A 19,148-nucleotide genomic window follows, 5' to 3' on the forward strand; every position below is an offset into this window, starting at 1 on the left:
GCCCGCATTTAGGGCTGGATATTCAAAGCGGCTATGTCTTCTATGCTTGTTAATAAATGCAGTTGATTCTAAATAAATGGTAAGTTAGTTTTTTATTATGTTCTCTTTGACCAAAAGACGCGTAAAATCTACAATCTTCCATACTTTTGTCTTGCTTTTATTGTTAAAAATAATAGACACAGCAACATTTGAGATGATTACTATAATATATTAATATTCTGACAAGCAGCATATTTTTAGAATTAAGTTGTTATATCATCAGTTAAAAGTGCATGTAAATAAACTCACATACCAGGGCTATTTTTTTATATACGCCAGACGCGCGTTTCGTCTAAAAATGTAACCAATTATATATATATATCTTTATTTGCAAAACATACAAAAACCAATTTTGGTTGTGGCAAATACATTGACAAACAAACATAATGAAACATAATGAAAACTCGACAATATTATACGAAATTTGATAAAAACAGTTACTGTTCTCCTTTCCTGATCAGTTCTAATGACTCTTTAATAAAAGAAACAACTGCTTTTACATCATTTGGTGTTGATGGATTAAGTATTATCACGAGTTTATCAGTAAAATTAAAAGTATTAAAATTTGCATATTTTTGTATATAATATTTTAGAAAGATTTCTCTTATATTTTTATTTATTTTACAGTTGAAGAAAAAATGAAATTCATTGAATAACAAAAGATATTACATATTTTACATTTTCTTTCATTTCGTGGTATTTTGGTATATCGTCCAGTTTCTATGAAGAGACAATGGTCGCTTATTCTAAATTTGGTTAACATTTTTCTTGTCTCTTTACTTGGGTGTGATAGGTAGTATTGCATTTGGTTAATTATATTAGATTTAAGAAATTTATATAGATATATTTTATTATTTTCATTTATTTTATCATCAATAAGAGTTTGATAATAGTTGATATAACTTTTTTTTAATTGGGGTTTTAACATTTTAGTCTGTTTTAAAGTTTTAGTTTCCTCAATAAGTTTATTGTCAATATTTATATCTTGTGACACATTTTTTGCAAAAGTATACCAAGAGTATGTTCCCTTGGTATCTAAACTTTTAGTTACTTTAAAGTCTTCATTAAGAAGTGGGTTTAGATTTTCATTATTTAATCTAGATAGGTACATCATAGTTTGGGTTTTTATGAAAGTTTCTAATGGCAAAAGTCCTAGTTCATTTCTAACAGCTAGATTTGTATATACAGAAGTTAGGTTTTAATGCATAAGAAACTGTGAGAAAATCTCTTCGGATAAAAATTTAACCCTTAGGTTCATATTGATGCAATCTAATTGTGTGTAATGATGCATTACTAGAGTAACTTATTGCAATGTACAACCAAAACTAACAGATGATGACAACCACCTACTGTTAATCATGGAACACAGTAATAGTTTGCTTTTACAGATATGTCATTTGAACCATGTGACACATTTAAAAAAAGAATTCGACTTCTCTTTCTCCCCTCATATATCTAACCTTTCAAAACTATTAAAACTATATTTATCATATTCAATCTAAAACAGGGTGGAAACAGATTCACACCTTTAGCACACCTCCAACCAAGGTCTTGTCAAATATTGCCCAGAACATTGTCCAACTTTGAAGCATAGACTAAGTATGACAAATGAAATAATTAGCATGGCTCTGCTACGCAGGAGAAATGACTTTTGAAAGAATAAAAAAACAGGGGCAAACAATTTAAAATAATTATACATAAGATGAATTATTGTTGATTAAAAAATTAATGTTAAAATTGTACACAAATCCATGACTGCACTGTACTGCGCTCTACTCAATCTTGTCGTACAAGTTTTAAACCAATGGCCCACTTGAATACTCTTTTAACCTAGATCCATAACTTAGTCTACTCAAAAACTCTACTCCACTCAACGTTTTCGTACGATAGTATGCAAACATTTCTAAACCTAAATGAGTTAAAAAATACATATTTTGAAATGTAAATATTGAACATACTCGTTGTGATAGTTATTTTTTTATGAAAAGAAGATACGTCGATTTACTCGTTATAGTTTATCATTGTATTCTACCTTTCTGTTTATATATTCTTTCGGTCTATAGTTCAATCGGATGTCGATCCTTTTTCATAGTGAAAATGCCTAATCCAGACATAAAAGTCTTAATGAAAGTCAAAAGAAAACGCTTTATTATGATATATCTCTTTTTTATAAATCAAGGCAGTTATCAGCTAAATGGCAAATGTCGATATTTCATCGTTATCACTGATATGAATTAAACATTCGGAAAAGTGGACAGACGGGTACCGAATCTTTGACCGTATTTTCAACCAAAAAATAAAGAACACTGTTGCATGTTTTTTTTGGTGGGAAGTGTACTCTTACAGTACATGAAAACAAATATTACGTCTTTGATGTTTATGTTTTCTATTCATTAATTTGAAATTGATTAATATTTACAAAACTTCTGAATTTTCACTTTTATGGATGAATTCCCCATTGTCGTCATTTCGATATACCTTATTGTTTTCTGTGTTGACATCTTGGTTTATTTAAACCTATTAAGAGTTTAACACAAAGTTGACTACTGAACCCATATTTTTTTTTATCTTTTTTCCTTTTATGTCTTTTTATTAAGTTCACACTCCGTTGTCAATATAATGTAATTGTATGCAACTGTCGTACAATTAAGAGGTTTAGCTAGCTATGAAACCAGGTTTTATCTCCCGTTTACTACAAAAAAAATGCAAGAAGGTCAGGAAGGACAGTGACTGCTAATTCGTTTGATGTTTTAGCGTTTTTGGCCTAGTCATTTGCTAAGGAACTTTCCGTTTAGAATTTTCCTTGTAGTTGGGTTTTTTGGTAATTTTACTTTTTTCTATGTGGGCCCGTAGATTTATTCAAGGCTATGAATAGATTAAACTAAAATTTCCGCTGTGGATACGTGAATGAACGGATTACACGCCTGAATGTCTCCTCCTTCAAACTTTCCAGATGGTGATGTTTGAGTCAAAATTACGGTTTCAGACAAAATTCCATTTTCTAGTACAGTAGAACAATGATGTAAATTTACTCTTCTAATGTGTTTTTCTTCTCAATATTTTGAAATGTATAGCAAAAACAATCTTTGAATGAGGTGTGCCGTTTTAGAGGTAGCGAACGTTTTTTGTTAAACTTGATTTGCATTTTGTTTCGAATTTGTAATCAAGCGTTATTTATTAAACAGGAGAATATATTGGAAATGTATGACTTTATTGCTGATATTTTAATACAAGAGTTTATGTCTGTTTTGAACAAGAGTACACACGCTGAAATGTCTCCCCTTCTTTAATAATCATTGATATTATGTTGATAGTCCTAAATAAAAAAGCTTTGATACCACTACTACATTGAATTAACATGATCCAGGAAAATGAGGCCAGGTCATATAGACCAAACGAGAAATACATGTACACCTTACAATCATTCAATGCACTAAACATAAGTGACCTATTCCTTATAGTTTCTAAGAAAACTAAACAGTGACCAATGAACCATAAAAATGAGACCACGTTCAGATGAACCATGCCAGTTGGACATGTACACCTGACAATCATTCTTTGCACCAAATAAAGAAGACATAATGCATACAGTAAAAATAAAACAGCTCAAAACACAAAAAACTATAACCACTGAACCATGAAATGAGCTCAAGGTCAGATGACACCTGCCATGTACACCTTACAATCCTTCCATACATCAAATATACAAGACCTATTGCTTATAGTACCTGAGATATGGATTTGACCACCAAAACTTAACCTTGTTTACTGATCTATGAAATGAGATTGAGGTCAAGTGAAAAAAATGTGTGACGGGCACGCACCCATTACTCATAACATGAAAGTAATTAAGATTACAAAACTTTTTTTCAAGTAGCCTCTGAGCTATGCAAATGAGACATACGGAAACTTCGTCCATAAGGCATCGATATATACAAATATGATTGAGTTAAGTCTGCCAATTGATATTTTATCGTATGTTTTTATAAGTTGTGATGTTATGCTATTGTTTCAGAAAAAGGGAGAAGGTTTGGGCCCATTAAAACATTTAATCCCGCTGCAAATGTTTGCACCTGTCCCAAGTCAGGAATCTGATGTACAGTAGTTGTCGTTTGTTTATGTACTATATACATGTTTCTCGTTTCTCGTTTTGTTTATATAGATTATACCGTTGGTTTTCCCGTTTGAATGGTTTTACACTAGTTATTTTGGGGCCCTTTATAGCTTGTTGTTCGGTGTGAGCCAAGGCTCCGTGTTGAAGGCCGCACTTTAACCTATAATGGTTTAATTTTTGAATTGTTGTTTGGATGGAGAGTTGTCTCATTGGCACTAACACCACATCTTCCTATATCTATGAAGCATCAAGGTCTTCCACCTTCTTAAATATAAAGCTTTTAAACAGTTAGCTTGCACTGCGCTGCCGGATCACTTTCCCTATGTCGAGGTTTTTGCGACAAAAGTCACAGGCTCGACAAAAATGTAGTTTTGGATTAATCATAAAATAAGAAATTACTGCTGTTCATATATCCGATATCGAGATTCCCTACAAAAGAATACATTTCAACAAACTGTGCACCTGGTACAATATCAAAATCTGAATCTTCTTATTTGTTATCACAATTTTAATCTAACTTATCTAACTGACTAAATGTTAAATACAAAAAATATCTTTTCAGATATGTTATACTTATTGCTTGATAAACAAAATAAATGATAAATATTGTTGATATTGTGGATACTTATTCAAGAGTAAGAATATAATTTGCCACTGATCATTATGTCCATGACGTACAATATCATATTTTTGCGCAATAGTATTTCTAACATCCATAAAACAAAGCAAGTAAATTATTACAATTCATCTACAACAATCCGGTCGTCATGCATGTTCTAGCTGTAAAGACACAAATGTTTTTATAAATGATTTATCTAGAAATTGTTGACTAGATGTGGTTGGATTGTGAAAATAAAGATTATGAATTTTTTTCTCAAAGCATGCAGAGATTGATGATTTGAAGCGTAACTGAAAACTTTAAATGTTTTATGTTTTCATAGATGCTGTTTTATTCATTAATTTAGTGAACTTCTCAACCACATGTTATTGTTCTTTGGAACTGTATGCTAGTACTAAGGTAAGTTAGAATATCAGAATAGTTACCAAAGGTACCAGGATTATAATTTTGTACGTCAGACGCGCGTTCCGTCTGCAAAAGACTCAACGACGCTCATATCAAAATATTTATTAAGCAAACATGTAAAAAGTTGAAGAGCATTAAGGATCCAAAATTCAAAAAAGGTGTGTCAAATACGGCTTCCGTAATATATTCCTGGGATAAGAAAATCCTTATTTTTTTTTTAATTTAAAGAATTACGAAACAAAAATGTAATCAATAAGAAACAGTTTGTAAGTAATTGAAACTACATTTATTGGCTGTACATAATCGGAGAAAATGTACATTTGAATAACTAACGATAGGTATATAGAATAACACTGAATTTTTTCGTGCGACAGAAACGTTTTCATGGAGTTACAGCCATCTGGGTCGCTACTGAGTAGTACCCAATAATTTGAAAGGTAGTGATGCATACGTGGTATAGTAGATATTATGTCATTGTAATAGACGTGTTAGAAAAGTTGATACTACTGCTGGCGCTCGTGTTGGATGAAGATTAATACAATATGATATACAGGGGTCATCTCTAAAAGTTTAAATACTATCCTTTATTTTGTGACCTGTATGGGTGTGTTTGATACCGTGGATGTTTACTTGCAGCAGTTTTTTAATAAATAACACAGAAGACGATCAAATATCATGTAAAAAAAAGTAAAATAGTTTAAATTTTTATATTTTTTTTTATCAATTATCATATTAATCTTGTTTTACGTTTTGTAAACAAATGGTAAAAAGGACATAGTCGTATAACGCATGACTTCTCATATTTACGTTTTTATATTAAATTGTTTTTTTTAGCACACTGATAGTAGAACAGCTGAAAGTAAATTAAAAAGATAGAAAAAATAGTTCAAAACAAATAGCAGAAACATTAAAATACACCCCTAATCCCCTCCATCCTCACCCCATATAAGAGCCCTTATACCAATTTTATGGGAAATATATTCACCAAATATAGCCGTCAACAATGGCTTCAGTTACATGGGAACTGGTCAAACATTCCTACTGCTTTAGCAGCCATTGATGGAACCTCCCATGCCATATACAGGTCTCAAGTAGAACCGCAGGAGGAATATTACTCTGGACATTGCCATGTTCATTGTATCCATACACAAATTGTAGTGGACAATGAAAATCATATACGCCTTGTTAAAAGTGGCTTTCTTGGCCATCAAAACGATGCTCAACAATTCAATCTGTTACCAAATATTGGGACTAATTTAGAATTAGATTTTCCGCCAAATTATGTCATTTTAGCCGATAAAATTTATGCAGATCGTGCATCTATTGTTACTCCATATAGCAGCTAGACATCAATTGAGACGGAAAACGCCGAGGGAAAAAGAAAATGTAAGAAATTTAATAGAAGAATGTCTACGTGTCGGGTGTACGTTGAACATGCAATAAGGCGTCTTAAGACATTTAGAGTTGTTGGAACTTTATGGAGACATCGCAGAAATGAACTTTATCAAATTGTTGAATTATGTGCTGGACATGTTGAAAGACAACATGATTTATTTTCGTATTAAACAAATTCCACCCAATTAAACAATACCAAATATTGGGACTAATTTAGAATTAGATTTTCCGCCAAATTATGTCATTTTAGCCGATAAAATTTATGCAGATCGTGCACCTATTGTTACTCCATAAAGCAGACATCAATTGAGACGGAGAACGCCGAGGGAGAAAGAAAATGTAAGAAATTTAATAGAAGAATGTCTACGTGTCGGGTGTACGTTGAACATGCAATAAGGCGTCTTAAGACATTTAGAGTTGTTGGAACTTTATGGAGACATCGCAGAAATGAACTTTATCAAATTGTTGAATTATGTGCTGGACTTGTTGAAAGACAACATGATTTATTTTCGTATTAAACAAATTCTACCCAATTAAACAATGCTTATGTTATAAGACGAGAGCCCACAAAATCTTGTATTTACGTTGGCATATAAGCATCATGCTTTTATCTTATGAACAAGGAATATTTAAAAAAAAAATGTTTCATTATAATATATTGGGGAAAAAATCGTCACTAAATGAGAATAAAACAATAGTTTGAGTCTCCTAGGAGTAAAGGCGAAGACATACTATATCTTCTTCCTTTAGTGGATTTGCAAGTCATTTAGCATTTGTTGATTCTGAAAAGAAAATAGAAACAAGCATTGCCCCCCTTTTCAACGAAAAATAATTAAGATTTTTTTTTTAATAATTTTATATATATTCCTTTAATCAAATAATACCAATTTGCATGTGTGAATATACTTTTTTTCAATATTCCACGTGATTAGTTTTAAAAGTCACATACAATGCGTATGTCTTGCTAAAAATAATTACGCCTTACAGTGGTATCAAACACACCCATACAGGTATAACAAAATATGAGAGAGTATTTAAACTTTTGGAGATGACCCCTATATATCATATCGTATTAATCTTCATCCAACACGAGCGCCAGCAGTAGTGTCGACTTTTCTAACACATCTAATACAAATATGCATACAGAGCAATCATATAATCAAGATTCATAAAAGTTTGACTTTATAACTATTTTTATCTGAGAGTCACTGCTGAGTCTTAGGTAGACGCAACGTTCGTCTGTCGTATTAAAATAAAATATATTCCTTGTACCTTTCATAACTATTAGAGACTGTGTGTATAAATAACGCGAGCTAAGATATGTATGCTGTAAAATGATTGATTTTTCCTTGGTTTCATTCTTTAGATGGAATCATCGTTAAAACTTCCGAAAGATGAACAAATAGTCAAGAAATAAGCGATTGTGTTTATGTAATTTTATATAAATCTAATTTGTGGATCCGATATAGTTTAAATACAGTGTTTCAGGAAATACCCCTTGAGAAATAACTGCATGTTTACAAGTTTACATCAGCTGCTTATTATTACATAAATTGTTGATCATCTGTTACATGCATGGACTACAAAGTAAAGCAGTTTACCTTCGAGTTATACATGTAATATAACAACTGAACAAACTTGTTGGTATCAGGTGTAACCATCCTTGAATGATATATCAAAGTGTTCCGGGAAATATCTATATGTGAATTAAAAACTGTAAAAACAGTACGCTTGATCGTGAAGGTAAGATGTGTTTGTTATGGATTCTGTTAAAATCTATATATATATATTCTTTGTCGATATCGTGGTATTCCATTTACTAATTCCATATCAAAGATAAACGTGTGATAAGACCACTTTTTCACCCCTTTGAATTCGAGAATAAAAAGATTAAAATAATATCAAATAACATTCTTTGAATGATCCGAAGACATAGATTTTCAGTTTTTAATTTTTAACTCTTGTCTTGTATATATTCGTAAATCGGCTTCAAAACTTCCATGATTAAGTGCAACACTGCATAAAGTTAAAAACTATGCTCGTTTCGTGATCTTGTCAATTATATACACATGGAAAAAGTATTGCAACACCAAATTGAAATTAAAATTAAAAAATCACTCTTTATATGTTTATGAGATATAATTTGTTGATATAGAACTAGATAAACATTATTTAAATATCACCTGTGTTTTATCCAAATATATCGACTCGATAAGTTCTTATCTGTGCATGCAGCTACTCTACTCCTAAACAATAAAACAGATGTTTTATCCTTATTGTTTTCAACACTTTAAATGACCAAGTTTATAAAGTTATGTAATTGACAACTTGTAATTGGTCATCCACAATTCATAACTGCAGCAAGTTGGCAGATAATCAGCATGAGAGAAGCAGGTATGTCTCTGTGACAATTGCACGTATTGTTGGTCATCACCATTCCACTATAAGTCGTTTTGAGAATAAAAATAAGGCAACAAACGATATTTAAGACCTTCCGAGATCAAGAAGACCCCTTATAACATCTGCTAGGGAAAATCAAGCATAATGATAGTTGGTCAGAAGGAAACCCATTGTAAACAATAACATCCTAAAAAGGGAGTGATGACCATACATTAGCCTTTAATCAAGAACTGTTCGAGATCGGCTCATAGCTACTGCATGGTTATCGTGCGATAAGACCATTTCGGGGACCTTTACCTACGAACAGACAAACAGTTTCCCGTATCCAATATAGTGCAGAGCTCGCCAAAGTTGGAAATTAGCATCGTGGAGGAAGATCCATTGTTCCAATGGAATTCGGTTTACCTTCCTTGGCTCCATCGTAGTCCGAATTTGAACAATATCGAGCATATATGCGACACTATTGGGCGCTTAGTGCACGAAAGAACACCCCAGTTTAAACACGTCATTAAATACCCTTTGTCAGGAATGGTTGCTGCTATCTTAGCAAGAAATTAGTCGACTTATGGTAGGAATCAGAAGACGTTAAGATGCGGTTATCCGTTTGAATGGTGGCTGCGCACGAAGTACTTCTTCTTTCGCGATCAACCATGATGTGATCTATCTTCTAATGATCAATTTTGAAAGGTCTGACATTGTTAAGTTCGACCACAGTAAAAGTTTTAAAATACATTTTTTTTCAAATGTAGAAAATGGTGGATTAAACCTGGTTTTATAGCAGGGGTTGGACCCCCCTTTTTTTGCCGATCAATGCATTTGAATGGGAACATATAGTTGGAACCCCCTTTTTTAAATGGCTGGATCCGCCCCTGTAATAAATAAAATAGACAAAATATGGGTACAGCAGTCATCATCGTGTGACAATTATTATAAAATTCATTTGATTTTCAAATTAAAACAAAATTAAAATAAAAAATATAGGTCACCGATGAATTAGAAAAGATATTTCAATTTTGATTTCAAAAAATAGAATGCATGTTTGCATCAAAGGGAGATAATTTTGAGCCTTTGCAATGACATCTACATTCTAAAGTCATCTGGAGCCAACACTGGTTGTTTACTAAAGGTATTAAATGAAATTTGCAATGAAAAACAAATGTTTGATTTTTTTCTGAAAATTTTAGACTCTCGAGCCTCCCTATCTGGAATTTAAGTTTGTTGCAAATAAAAGTAATAATCTTTGCCTTGCATTAGTCCCATGAGCGTCTGCTTTATTTATTTTTTTAATCATAAAATCCAGAAACATATTATTCCCAGTTTATGTGATGACTTTTAAATAACTGGGTAGTTTATTGTTAATCATCACATGTCTGATGTCATAATTTTATTAAATATTGACTGACCAGGACATCATGTCAGCTGTATGTTGAGAATCACGTGAAAGATTGAAAGCCTATATAATAAAACTATCTAGCAATCACTATTTAATTAATCGATAAAGAGCTATAATTATCATTTTGTTATAAAAGATATCTCTTTCGTAAGCAAATTGGTAGTGAAAAAAAAACATCACAAGCTGGCCATGTGTTGAACGGTTGCAATCAACTTATCCATTAGATGGCTTCCTACCTTTAATATTTCAAGTTTTAAGTAAAATATATAAAACATATTTCGTTCATTCATATACATTACCTATCAAACAGTAAAATTGATCGTCCAAATAAATTAAAAAGAAAACAAATCAGCTGAGAGATTACGCAACATCCTCAGATGAAAATGATTATATATGAGTTTGCTTAATGCGGCACTGGTGAATTTAGGCGAATAACGATTTTGTTTAACTAAATAACATGCCTCGATCAATCATGTTCGGTTCATGTAAACTAGTGTGCTATGGATTCTGGAGAGGCTTCAAAACTTTTTTACTGGATGATTCTTAAATATTAGATTATGAAACATTATTAGGGATAAACATATAATGAGTTATCAAAGGTACCATGTTACAATTTGATACGCCAGACGCGCGATTCGTCTACTTAAAACTCATCAGATCAAAAGAGTGAAAATGCGAACAACAAACAGTACATGTATAAAGTAAAAGAGCATTGAGGATCCACAATTCCAACAATTGCCTAGTATAAGAAAATCCTAAGTATTCCAAAAAATAATACTTATGCAAACAATTAATTTATAAACATGTCCATATGATTAATATGCATGTCAACACCAACAGGCTGACTACTGGGCTGATGTTACACTCTGTGACGAAACGTCCGCCAGCAGTGGCATCGACCAAGTGGTGTTGATAGTTAATAAAGGTACCATGTTATACTTTGAATGGCGTTTAAATTTCTTAAAATACGATAAATCTGGTACCTTTGAAACTAAAAATTATTTCCCTTTTCACAAGGCTTTTGAAAGTTTATTATATGGTATTAACATCCTTATAGCATACTGCTATACATTACTTGTAGGCGTTGATGATTTTATTCATTTTCCTTAAATGATAGTTGTCTTTTAGAATTATACCATATCTTTTAATTTTATAGCTTATACTTATAAAGTTGTATGTGCATTGTTTTGGCAACTATGTTTGCACTAACGTCAATCTAAAACGTTCTGTTCAACCATTAAGGAATTTCAATTTTCCTGACGTACAAGGTGTAACAGGGTATACAAACAAGCGATGCAATTTTTTTTGTATTTTTCTTAATTTTATTTCTTTGATGACACGTATCCCTGTTTATATTTTATTTATAAGATGATATATCTTAAAATAGTTATTAAAAGTACCAGGATTATAATTCAGTACGCCAGACGCGCTTTTCGTCTACACAAGACTCATCAGTCACGCTCATATCGAAATATTAAAAAGCCAAACAAATACAAAGTTAAAGATCAAAGATGAGCATTACAAACATGTTATCTAGACAAAAAATAACACCAGAATCAAAAAATAATTTAAATGATAACCCTGAATATCATTACAAATGATTGTTTGTTTTCAAAATATTTTACAGGTTCAAAGACATGGCTTTTCTGCTTTTACTACTATTTATACTAGAGGTTCACTCGCTGAATATTTCGCATGTTATCGAAGTGTATACTAACATTTGTGGATCTAAACTTTGTGGTCGTTCTACACATGCTACACAATCGGATATAATCAAGAGGTTCAACATATCTGAATGCCCTCCTTGTTACTGTGACAAACAATGTTTTTCGCAGGGGAACTGTTGTCCCGATTTCTATTTTTCTTATCCCTTAAAATGCACAAACACAAACATTGTAGAAAAAAGTCCTTATAAAAACAGTACTTCAGTTCTAATGGTTGATACTTGTCCATCCTTTGCCGACAACAAAACAATGTATCTATGCGAAAAGAAGAACGACGAGCTAATAGATAAAATACAAAATTCACCGGTTACTTCTACAAGAAATAATTTGATTTATAGAAATATTTATTGTGCGTTGTGTCATAATGAAACTAAAGAAAATCTAATTAATTGGAAGCTGGAAATTCAATGTACCGATTTCGCAGATTTCAATTTCCTATCGTCATATGAAGAAATCCTTAATACTGTTAATGCCAAAAGATGTAATATCGGATTCCACACCGATATTCCAACACGTGATTTACCGATATGTATCTCAGTGGATGAAATACGAGTTCAAAAATGCAATATTACTGGAACATGGAAAAAGTATGATTCAGATATTCAAAAAGCGTGTGAGACATATAATCAGAAAAGTTATCCCTTTTTCAAGAACATATTCTGTTTTATATGCAACCCTCCACGCAACCAAGATAATATTATTTCTCAATGTAACATAACCGGTCTATGGCGGCATAATGATTCAAATTTAGAACAAGCATGCAAAATGGGTATGTCATCTACAATCGTACTTCCGTTTAGAAATATTTATTGTTACATATGTAACAATGGTATAGTGAATCATGTGAATAATGACCTAGTGAATTTCGCTATGAGAAATAAATGTCAGTTATCAAGTCGACCACCAAAACCTGTAAATCCAGCGAGAAGGAAGGGTGTGGAAATAATGTTTAACAAAAGTAACGTTACTAGACGGTGGCACAGAATTGATCCAGATATCAAATATGTATGTGAAAATATGAACACTTCGACATTTTCTACAATTTTCTGTCTCAATTGGCACCCTAATCGTCATAATGAAACGTTAATTTCATCATGCAATATGACTTTGAAATCGTCGATGTATGATTTTAATACAATTGAACATCTTTGTTTAACTCTTCCTGCTATTGCGAATGAGGCACCGTATAAAAATGAGTTGTGTAGACAATATAATGAATATTCATATTTGTTTTCAAGTAGTCACATAATAACAACTCACAGACCACCACCAAATGGTTTGCCTTCATTCCGAGTCTTATTTACATTACAATTAACAAGTTATGAAAACAAATTAGACAGTTCAAATGAAAGCAGTTGTGATGATGTGTTTATCCAGGAAACGGTAAGAACTTTAAACTTCATTTCAATTTATTCAAAGTCGTAAATCAAATAAGAAAAGAAACCAAGCGATTGGTGATTGTTTTCTTTACATATGGTTTGACTTTTTACTGTTTCATTCATTCTAAAATAATGGCATTAGATGTATGTTTCATTATAAAACTTTATTCTGGTTGGCTAACTGCACATCACGTGTTATTCCTTAAGCAATTGCCTTACTCAATTAAACTTATCATTCATGATAACGCGTGGTCCCACAATAAAGTGTACAGGTGAATTAAAATTTTAAAAAATGTAAAATTTGTGTTTTTAAGATCATAGCTAAAATATTCCCGCGCTTCATTCTAAAAATGTGCTCACGGTCAACACTTTTACACCCAATGAAGTTCCAAAAAGAAGTATTTAGTTCTCAATTGAGTGACGTCCACCTTATGTCATTATGGATTTGATTGTCCTTCTTTTAGAACAGCATTGAAAAATATGACTCGTTACAGGTATTATGTTTAATTACGATTATGCTGATTAGATATAGGAAGATGTGGTGTGAGTGTCAATGAGACAACTCTCCATCCAAGTAACAATTTAAAAAGTAAACCATTATAGGTTAAAGTACGGCCTTCAACACGGAGCCTTGGCTCACACCGAACAACAAGCTATAAAGGGCCCCAAATTTACTAGTGTAAAACCATTCAAACGGGAAAACCAACGGTCTAATCTATATAAACAAAACGAGAAACGAAAAACACGTATATATTACATAAACAAACGACAACTACTGTACATCAGATTCCTGATTTAGGACAGGTGCAAACATTTGCAGCGGGATTAAACGTTTTAATGGATCCAAACCTTCTCCCTTTTTCTGAAACAATAGCATAACATCACAACATAGAAAAACACACGATAAAATATCAATTGGCAGACTTAACTCAATAAAAAAAAAACTTTTTCTCGCTCCTTCTTGATTTCATAGGATTCTGTTTCTTTCTTTCTAATCTTCATTCATGGAACCAAATGTATGGATAAATAAAAAGTGATACAGAAAGGTATTTCGGGACGACATCAAAAGTTTAATGAAGGATAAAAAAACTTAATTCACATAGTTTTTTTAACTGCAACCCACCACCCCAGCCCCTTCTGAACTTAATTTGGGAATAATTGATTAACCAAAAGGGATATATGTAAAAATCGATTTTAGATATACAAAACTTGCAGAATTTTACCCCCCCCCCCGACCCCCCACCCCATCCCAAACTATTTGATTTAATTTTTTTTTTATCCTCCATTGATCTTTTGATGTCGTCCCTTATTCCATTGCATTACTAATGTGTTGGGATTCAGTGTTTCGTTTTCTGTGTAGCGTTTTGTGCACTTGTTTGTCTTTTGGCCTTGTCAGTGTATCTCAACACATTTCAATTTTTCAATTATCATTGAGTCACTGAATCACTCGTTTGGTGTATTAAAATAAAGTATTCAATAAGAATAAAGAAGCTTTATCAGGTAAGACTGGTTTAACATTTAATAACTGAACAACGATGAAGCATCTGTCGAAAACGTTCTAATAATTTAGACATTTATTACTACCACTGGGTTGATGCCTCTGCTGGTGGACTATTAGTCCCCGATGGTATCACCAGCCCAGTAGCCAGTACTTCGGTACTGGCATGAAAATACGGATTTTTGTGTTATTAAAATTTGCTGTTACTTAATGATAGAAATTATTATAAATTAAGGAATGTATCTCCCTCATGCAAAGCTCTGATTCCTTTCACGGATTTGGCTATACTTTTTGGACCTGTTGGATTATAGCTCTTCGTCTTTTATATAAGCTTTGGATTTCAAATATTTTGGCCACGAGCATCACTGAAGAGACATGTATTGTGAAAATGCGCATCTGGAGCAAGAAAATTGGTACCGTTAATTTTTTTAAGGGAGGCGCTGTATTCATATTGTTTAATTTCAGGGTGAATGTCGGAACTTGAAGTGCTATCCAGGTAGAATTTTGATTAATGACTCTTGTATTCCACTTCTTCCAACATCTACTAATCTTGGATATATATTAGCCGTCGGTATGAAAAGTTTACTAACAGAAACGATAAACTCGACTCGTTTATTTTTACAATCCATTGATACGTTTTTTCAAATGCATCTATATAGAAAATTGGAATTTAAAATGAACTCTTGCACCGAATCATCACTTTTACTGACAGATTTAAGCTGCGGCACTGGAACAACATGGGAAAATGGTACTGAAATAATTCTTGTTGGTCAGCTTACTATTTTTATACCAGAATATGTCAATTGAAATAATCCTGCTACAAAATCTGAATTCTCAATTCAATGTAACCCACGAAGGAGCTACATATACTTTTCATACTTATCCAGTCAGTGAAGCGTTCAATACGTATAGTTTAATAAGGAAGAGTGGATTTACTAACAAATGTTTCAGGAAACAGACATATGCAAAGAGGTACCGTGAAGCTAGTCCAGATTTATTTGTACATTCGCAGGTTACAAATCTTTTAACATGCAATCAGGTAGAATTAAAATCATCAGAATTTGAAATTGATAGACTCAGTATGAATCTTACGTTTTTGAAAAATGGATTACAGTTAACAGAAGATCAGTTTATCTTAACGACATTTAAAACAGCAAGAGTATGCTTAGACACATTTGAACGGGTGATGTCCATACAGTCAGCACAGAAAGAGCAAATAGACTTTTGGGGAATAATTTTAAGAATATGTACGTTGATTTCTGTATTATGCTTGTTTGTTACATTCCAGACATATTGCTTGTTTCCTACGCTACGAACTGTTCCAGGAAAAAATAATATGTGTTTGATATTTGCAATGTTCTGGGCACATACTATTTTACAGTTTGGGGTTTTCGAGACCGAGTTGGAAATATTATGTAAAATAATAGGCATAGTCTTACATTATTTTTGGTTAGTAACATTTGGATGCTTAAATATATGCTCTTACCATATGTACAAAGTGTTCACGAATAAAACAATCATCAGTTCAAATGAAAAATTAAACATTAAATTGTACATAGTATATTCGTATGGCATTCCAGCGATAATTGTGGGTTTGAATATTGTTATTAATACAATCATCGCAAACGATGGATCTGTTGGATACGGTGAATTGATGTGTTTTATAAGCCAACCAATTTCTATAATTGTTACATTTGTTATACCAGTTTCACTTGTGTGTGTCGCAAACATACTATTCTTTGTGTTTACTTCAGTAAAAATTGCAACTAGACCAAAGTTTCGAACCGAACATTCGACGAAAATAGATCGTGTGTATTTTACAGTGTACCTTAAATTATTTTCAATCACAGGAATATCCTGGGTTTTACAGATAATTGATTCGTTTTTAATAACTTCAGCTTTTTCCAACATAGTTTCAGTACTGCATGCCTTACAAGGAGTTTTTATTTTCATTTCTTTTACCTGCAATAATCGTGTGCTTACGCTGTACAAGACAATGTGTGGAGAAACAAGTCCACATCCAGGAAACAGTGGATCGCAATCAACACGTTTACCAATATGCCTTACAAATACCACTAATGAGTAAAGCATCAGAGACTAAACACTAAAGAAGAACAAAACACTGCAATGACGAAATATGACGAAATCCAAATATTCACAAAGTTAAAAACTTTATTATTGAATAAATTTTAATAGTCATGTATCACGCTGAAATGTCTCGCCTTCTTTACAAACCATTGATACTCTACTGATAGTCCTACATATAAAGCATTCCTACAACTATCACATAAACTAAACATGATTAAAAAAATGGGGCCAAGGTCAGATAAACCAAACGAGAAATACAATCAATGTCATGTACACCTGACAATCATTGCATAAACTCAATTTATTTGACATGTAGCTTTTGCTAAGAGTTTTTAAGATACAGAATTAACAAAACAAAATACACATTTATCAATGAAACATGAAAGTGAGGTCAAAGTCAGATGAACTAGGCTACGCAGACATGTACACCTTAAATTATTCTATGCATTAAATACAGTTGACCTTTTGCTTATAGAAGCTAAGAACCAAACTTAACCATGAAAACTTAACATTGACCAATGAACCACTAATACGAGGTCAAGGTCAGAGGATACCTGCAAGACAGACATATATAGCCTACAATCCTTCCAAACATAAAATATAGTTGATCCATTGCTTGAAGTTTAAGAAAGAAAAAAAACCACAAAAACTTTACACTGCGCAATGAACCGTGAAAATGAGTGCAATGTCAAATAAAACATGCCAGACTTGTTTTCACGTCATAATATTTCAATACACAAAATATATTTAATCTATTGCATATAGTATTAGAAATAAAGCCCAAAACTCAAAACTTAACTTTGACCACTGAACCATGAAAATGAGGTCAAGGTCAGATGACGCCTGTCAGCTAAAGTGTCTTATTACTTATAATGAGAAGATTTAACATTACAAAATATTCCACTGAACCATGAAAATGATTTCAATGTCAATGGAAATGCAACAGACGAAAACTTCCTAACTATAAGGATCTATAAGGTGCTACCAGGACTTTGAAAACGTAACCAGTGTCTTCGTAGAGAGTGGATGAGCTAGGGATATGTCAAAGAAGGTCTCGTCCTTTTTATAATAAAGTTCATCGAAAGGTACCAAGACCTTGTTGATAAATATTCCGCATCAACTTCACAAATAATACATGATGGTATAGATTATTGGTACTGACGTTGTTTTTCATTTATATAACGTGTTATAGTATTCTTTTATTTGTCTTTATAAAGATTTACTTTTACTTTTTACGCTGGTTTAATTATATCCATTTGACGTGGCTCTGTACTTATACATCTCTTCAATTTGATATTGTGCTATGGTAAAAAAAAATATTCTTGGATTTTTTTTCGTTTTTGCTAATGTGTTCTGCGTATAGCGTATATGTGTTTCTTTGTTACATATAACGTTCTGTACTTGTACATCCCGTCATTGTGTCAGCGTGATATTTTAATTTTTTGTATTTTTGTTTTTAGTTATATACAATTGTGCTTTGTCAATATGCCATCTTGTACATGTGTTTCTTTTTTTTTACATACATGTATAATTTCTTAATTTTTTAAGTGAGGATTAATAAGATTATACACAATGTTGATTGTTTTACCCCAAATTTTTACATTTTTACCTATTTTTTCTGTTTGTTTTGTTCACATATTGTTGTTAGTATAATGGATTTTTGTGATGCGACTGTCATACAAGAGAGAGGTTTTGATAGCTATATAAACCAGGTTTTAATAATTAATCAATTTTACATATTAAGAAAAGAAAATGCCTGTACCAAGTGAGGAATATGACAGTTGTTATCCATTCGTTTCATGAACTTTTGATTTTGTCATTTGATCTCATTTGATTAGGGACTTTCCTCTGCGCTTTTTGTGATTTTACTTTGCTTAACATATGGTTGAGGCAACCAAAAGCTAAAGACGAAAACCAAAAATTAGGCATGTTTTCCTTTTGTAAAGGTACATAACTTTAGAACGCTAAAAGTGAAGCTACCCAAATTCAAACTTAATCTTGGTTTATGGTAAAAGGTATTGTGTAAAAGTTTCATAACTAAAATTCGGAAACAGAAACAAATTTTGATGCATTTGTAAATACGTACGTAGACGA

At 32.1% G+C, this 19,148-nt stretch overlaps 2 protein-coding genes across 2 annotated transcripts; both read left to right on the top strand.

Annotated features, from left to right (window-relative positions):
* LOC134692320 (uncharacterized) lies at positions 1-15,773 on the top strand. The gene is made up of 4 exons (XM_063552771.1): positions 1-79; positions 5,095-5,171; positions 11,993-13,472; positions 15,432-15,773. The coding sequence occupies exons 2-4, from the start codon at positions 5,158-5,160 to the stop codon at positions 15,771-15,773; spliced, it is 1,836 nt and encodes a 611-aa protein (XP_063408841.1). The 5' UTR covers positions 1-79; positions 5,095-5,157.
* LOC134693400 (putative adhesion G protein-coupled receptor E4P) lies at positions 15,772-17,155 on the top strand. Its single transcript, XM_063554213.1, has one exon. It carries the CDS (start codon positions 16,048-16,050, stop codon positions 17,050-17,052), a length of 1,005 nt encoding a protein of 334 aa, XP_063410283.1. The 5' UTR covers positions 15,772-16,047; the 3' UTR covers positions 17,053-17,155.
* Positions 17,156-19,148: the final 1,993 nt, after the last annotated feature.

The sequence above is a fragment of the Mytilus trossulus genome, chromosome 12 (genome assembly GCF_036588685.1).
Source record: "Mytilus trossulus isolate FHL-02 chromosome 12, PNRI_Mtr1.1.1.hap1, whole genome shotgun sequence".
In the NCBI taxonomy this organism is placed as follows: domain Eukaryota; kingdom Metazoa; phylum Mollusca; class Bivalvia; order Mytilida; family Mytilidae; genus Mytilus; species Mytilus trossulus.

What these genes read in the sequence shown, in the direction of transcription:
- LOC134692320 (XM_063552771.1), top strand. An exon ending in ATGTGTTTATCCAGGAAACG is followed by an intron (nt 13,473 to 15,431) that starts GTAAGAACTTTA and finishes GTTTAATTTCAG; the next exon opens with GGTGAATGTCGGAACTTGAA.
- LOC134693400 (XM_063554213.1), top strand. Translation starts at nt 16,048, where the DNA reads ATGAATCTTACGTTTTTGAAAAATGGATTACAGTTAACAGAAGATCAG.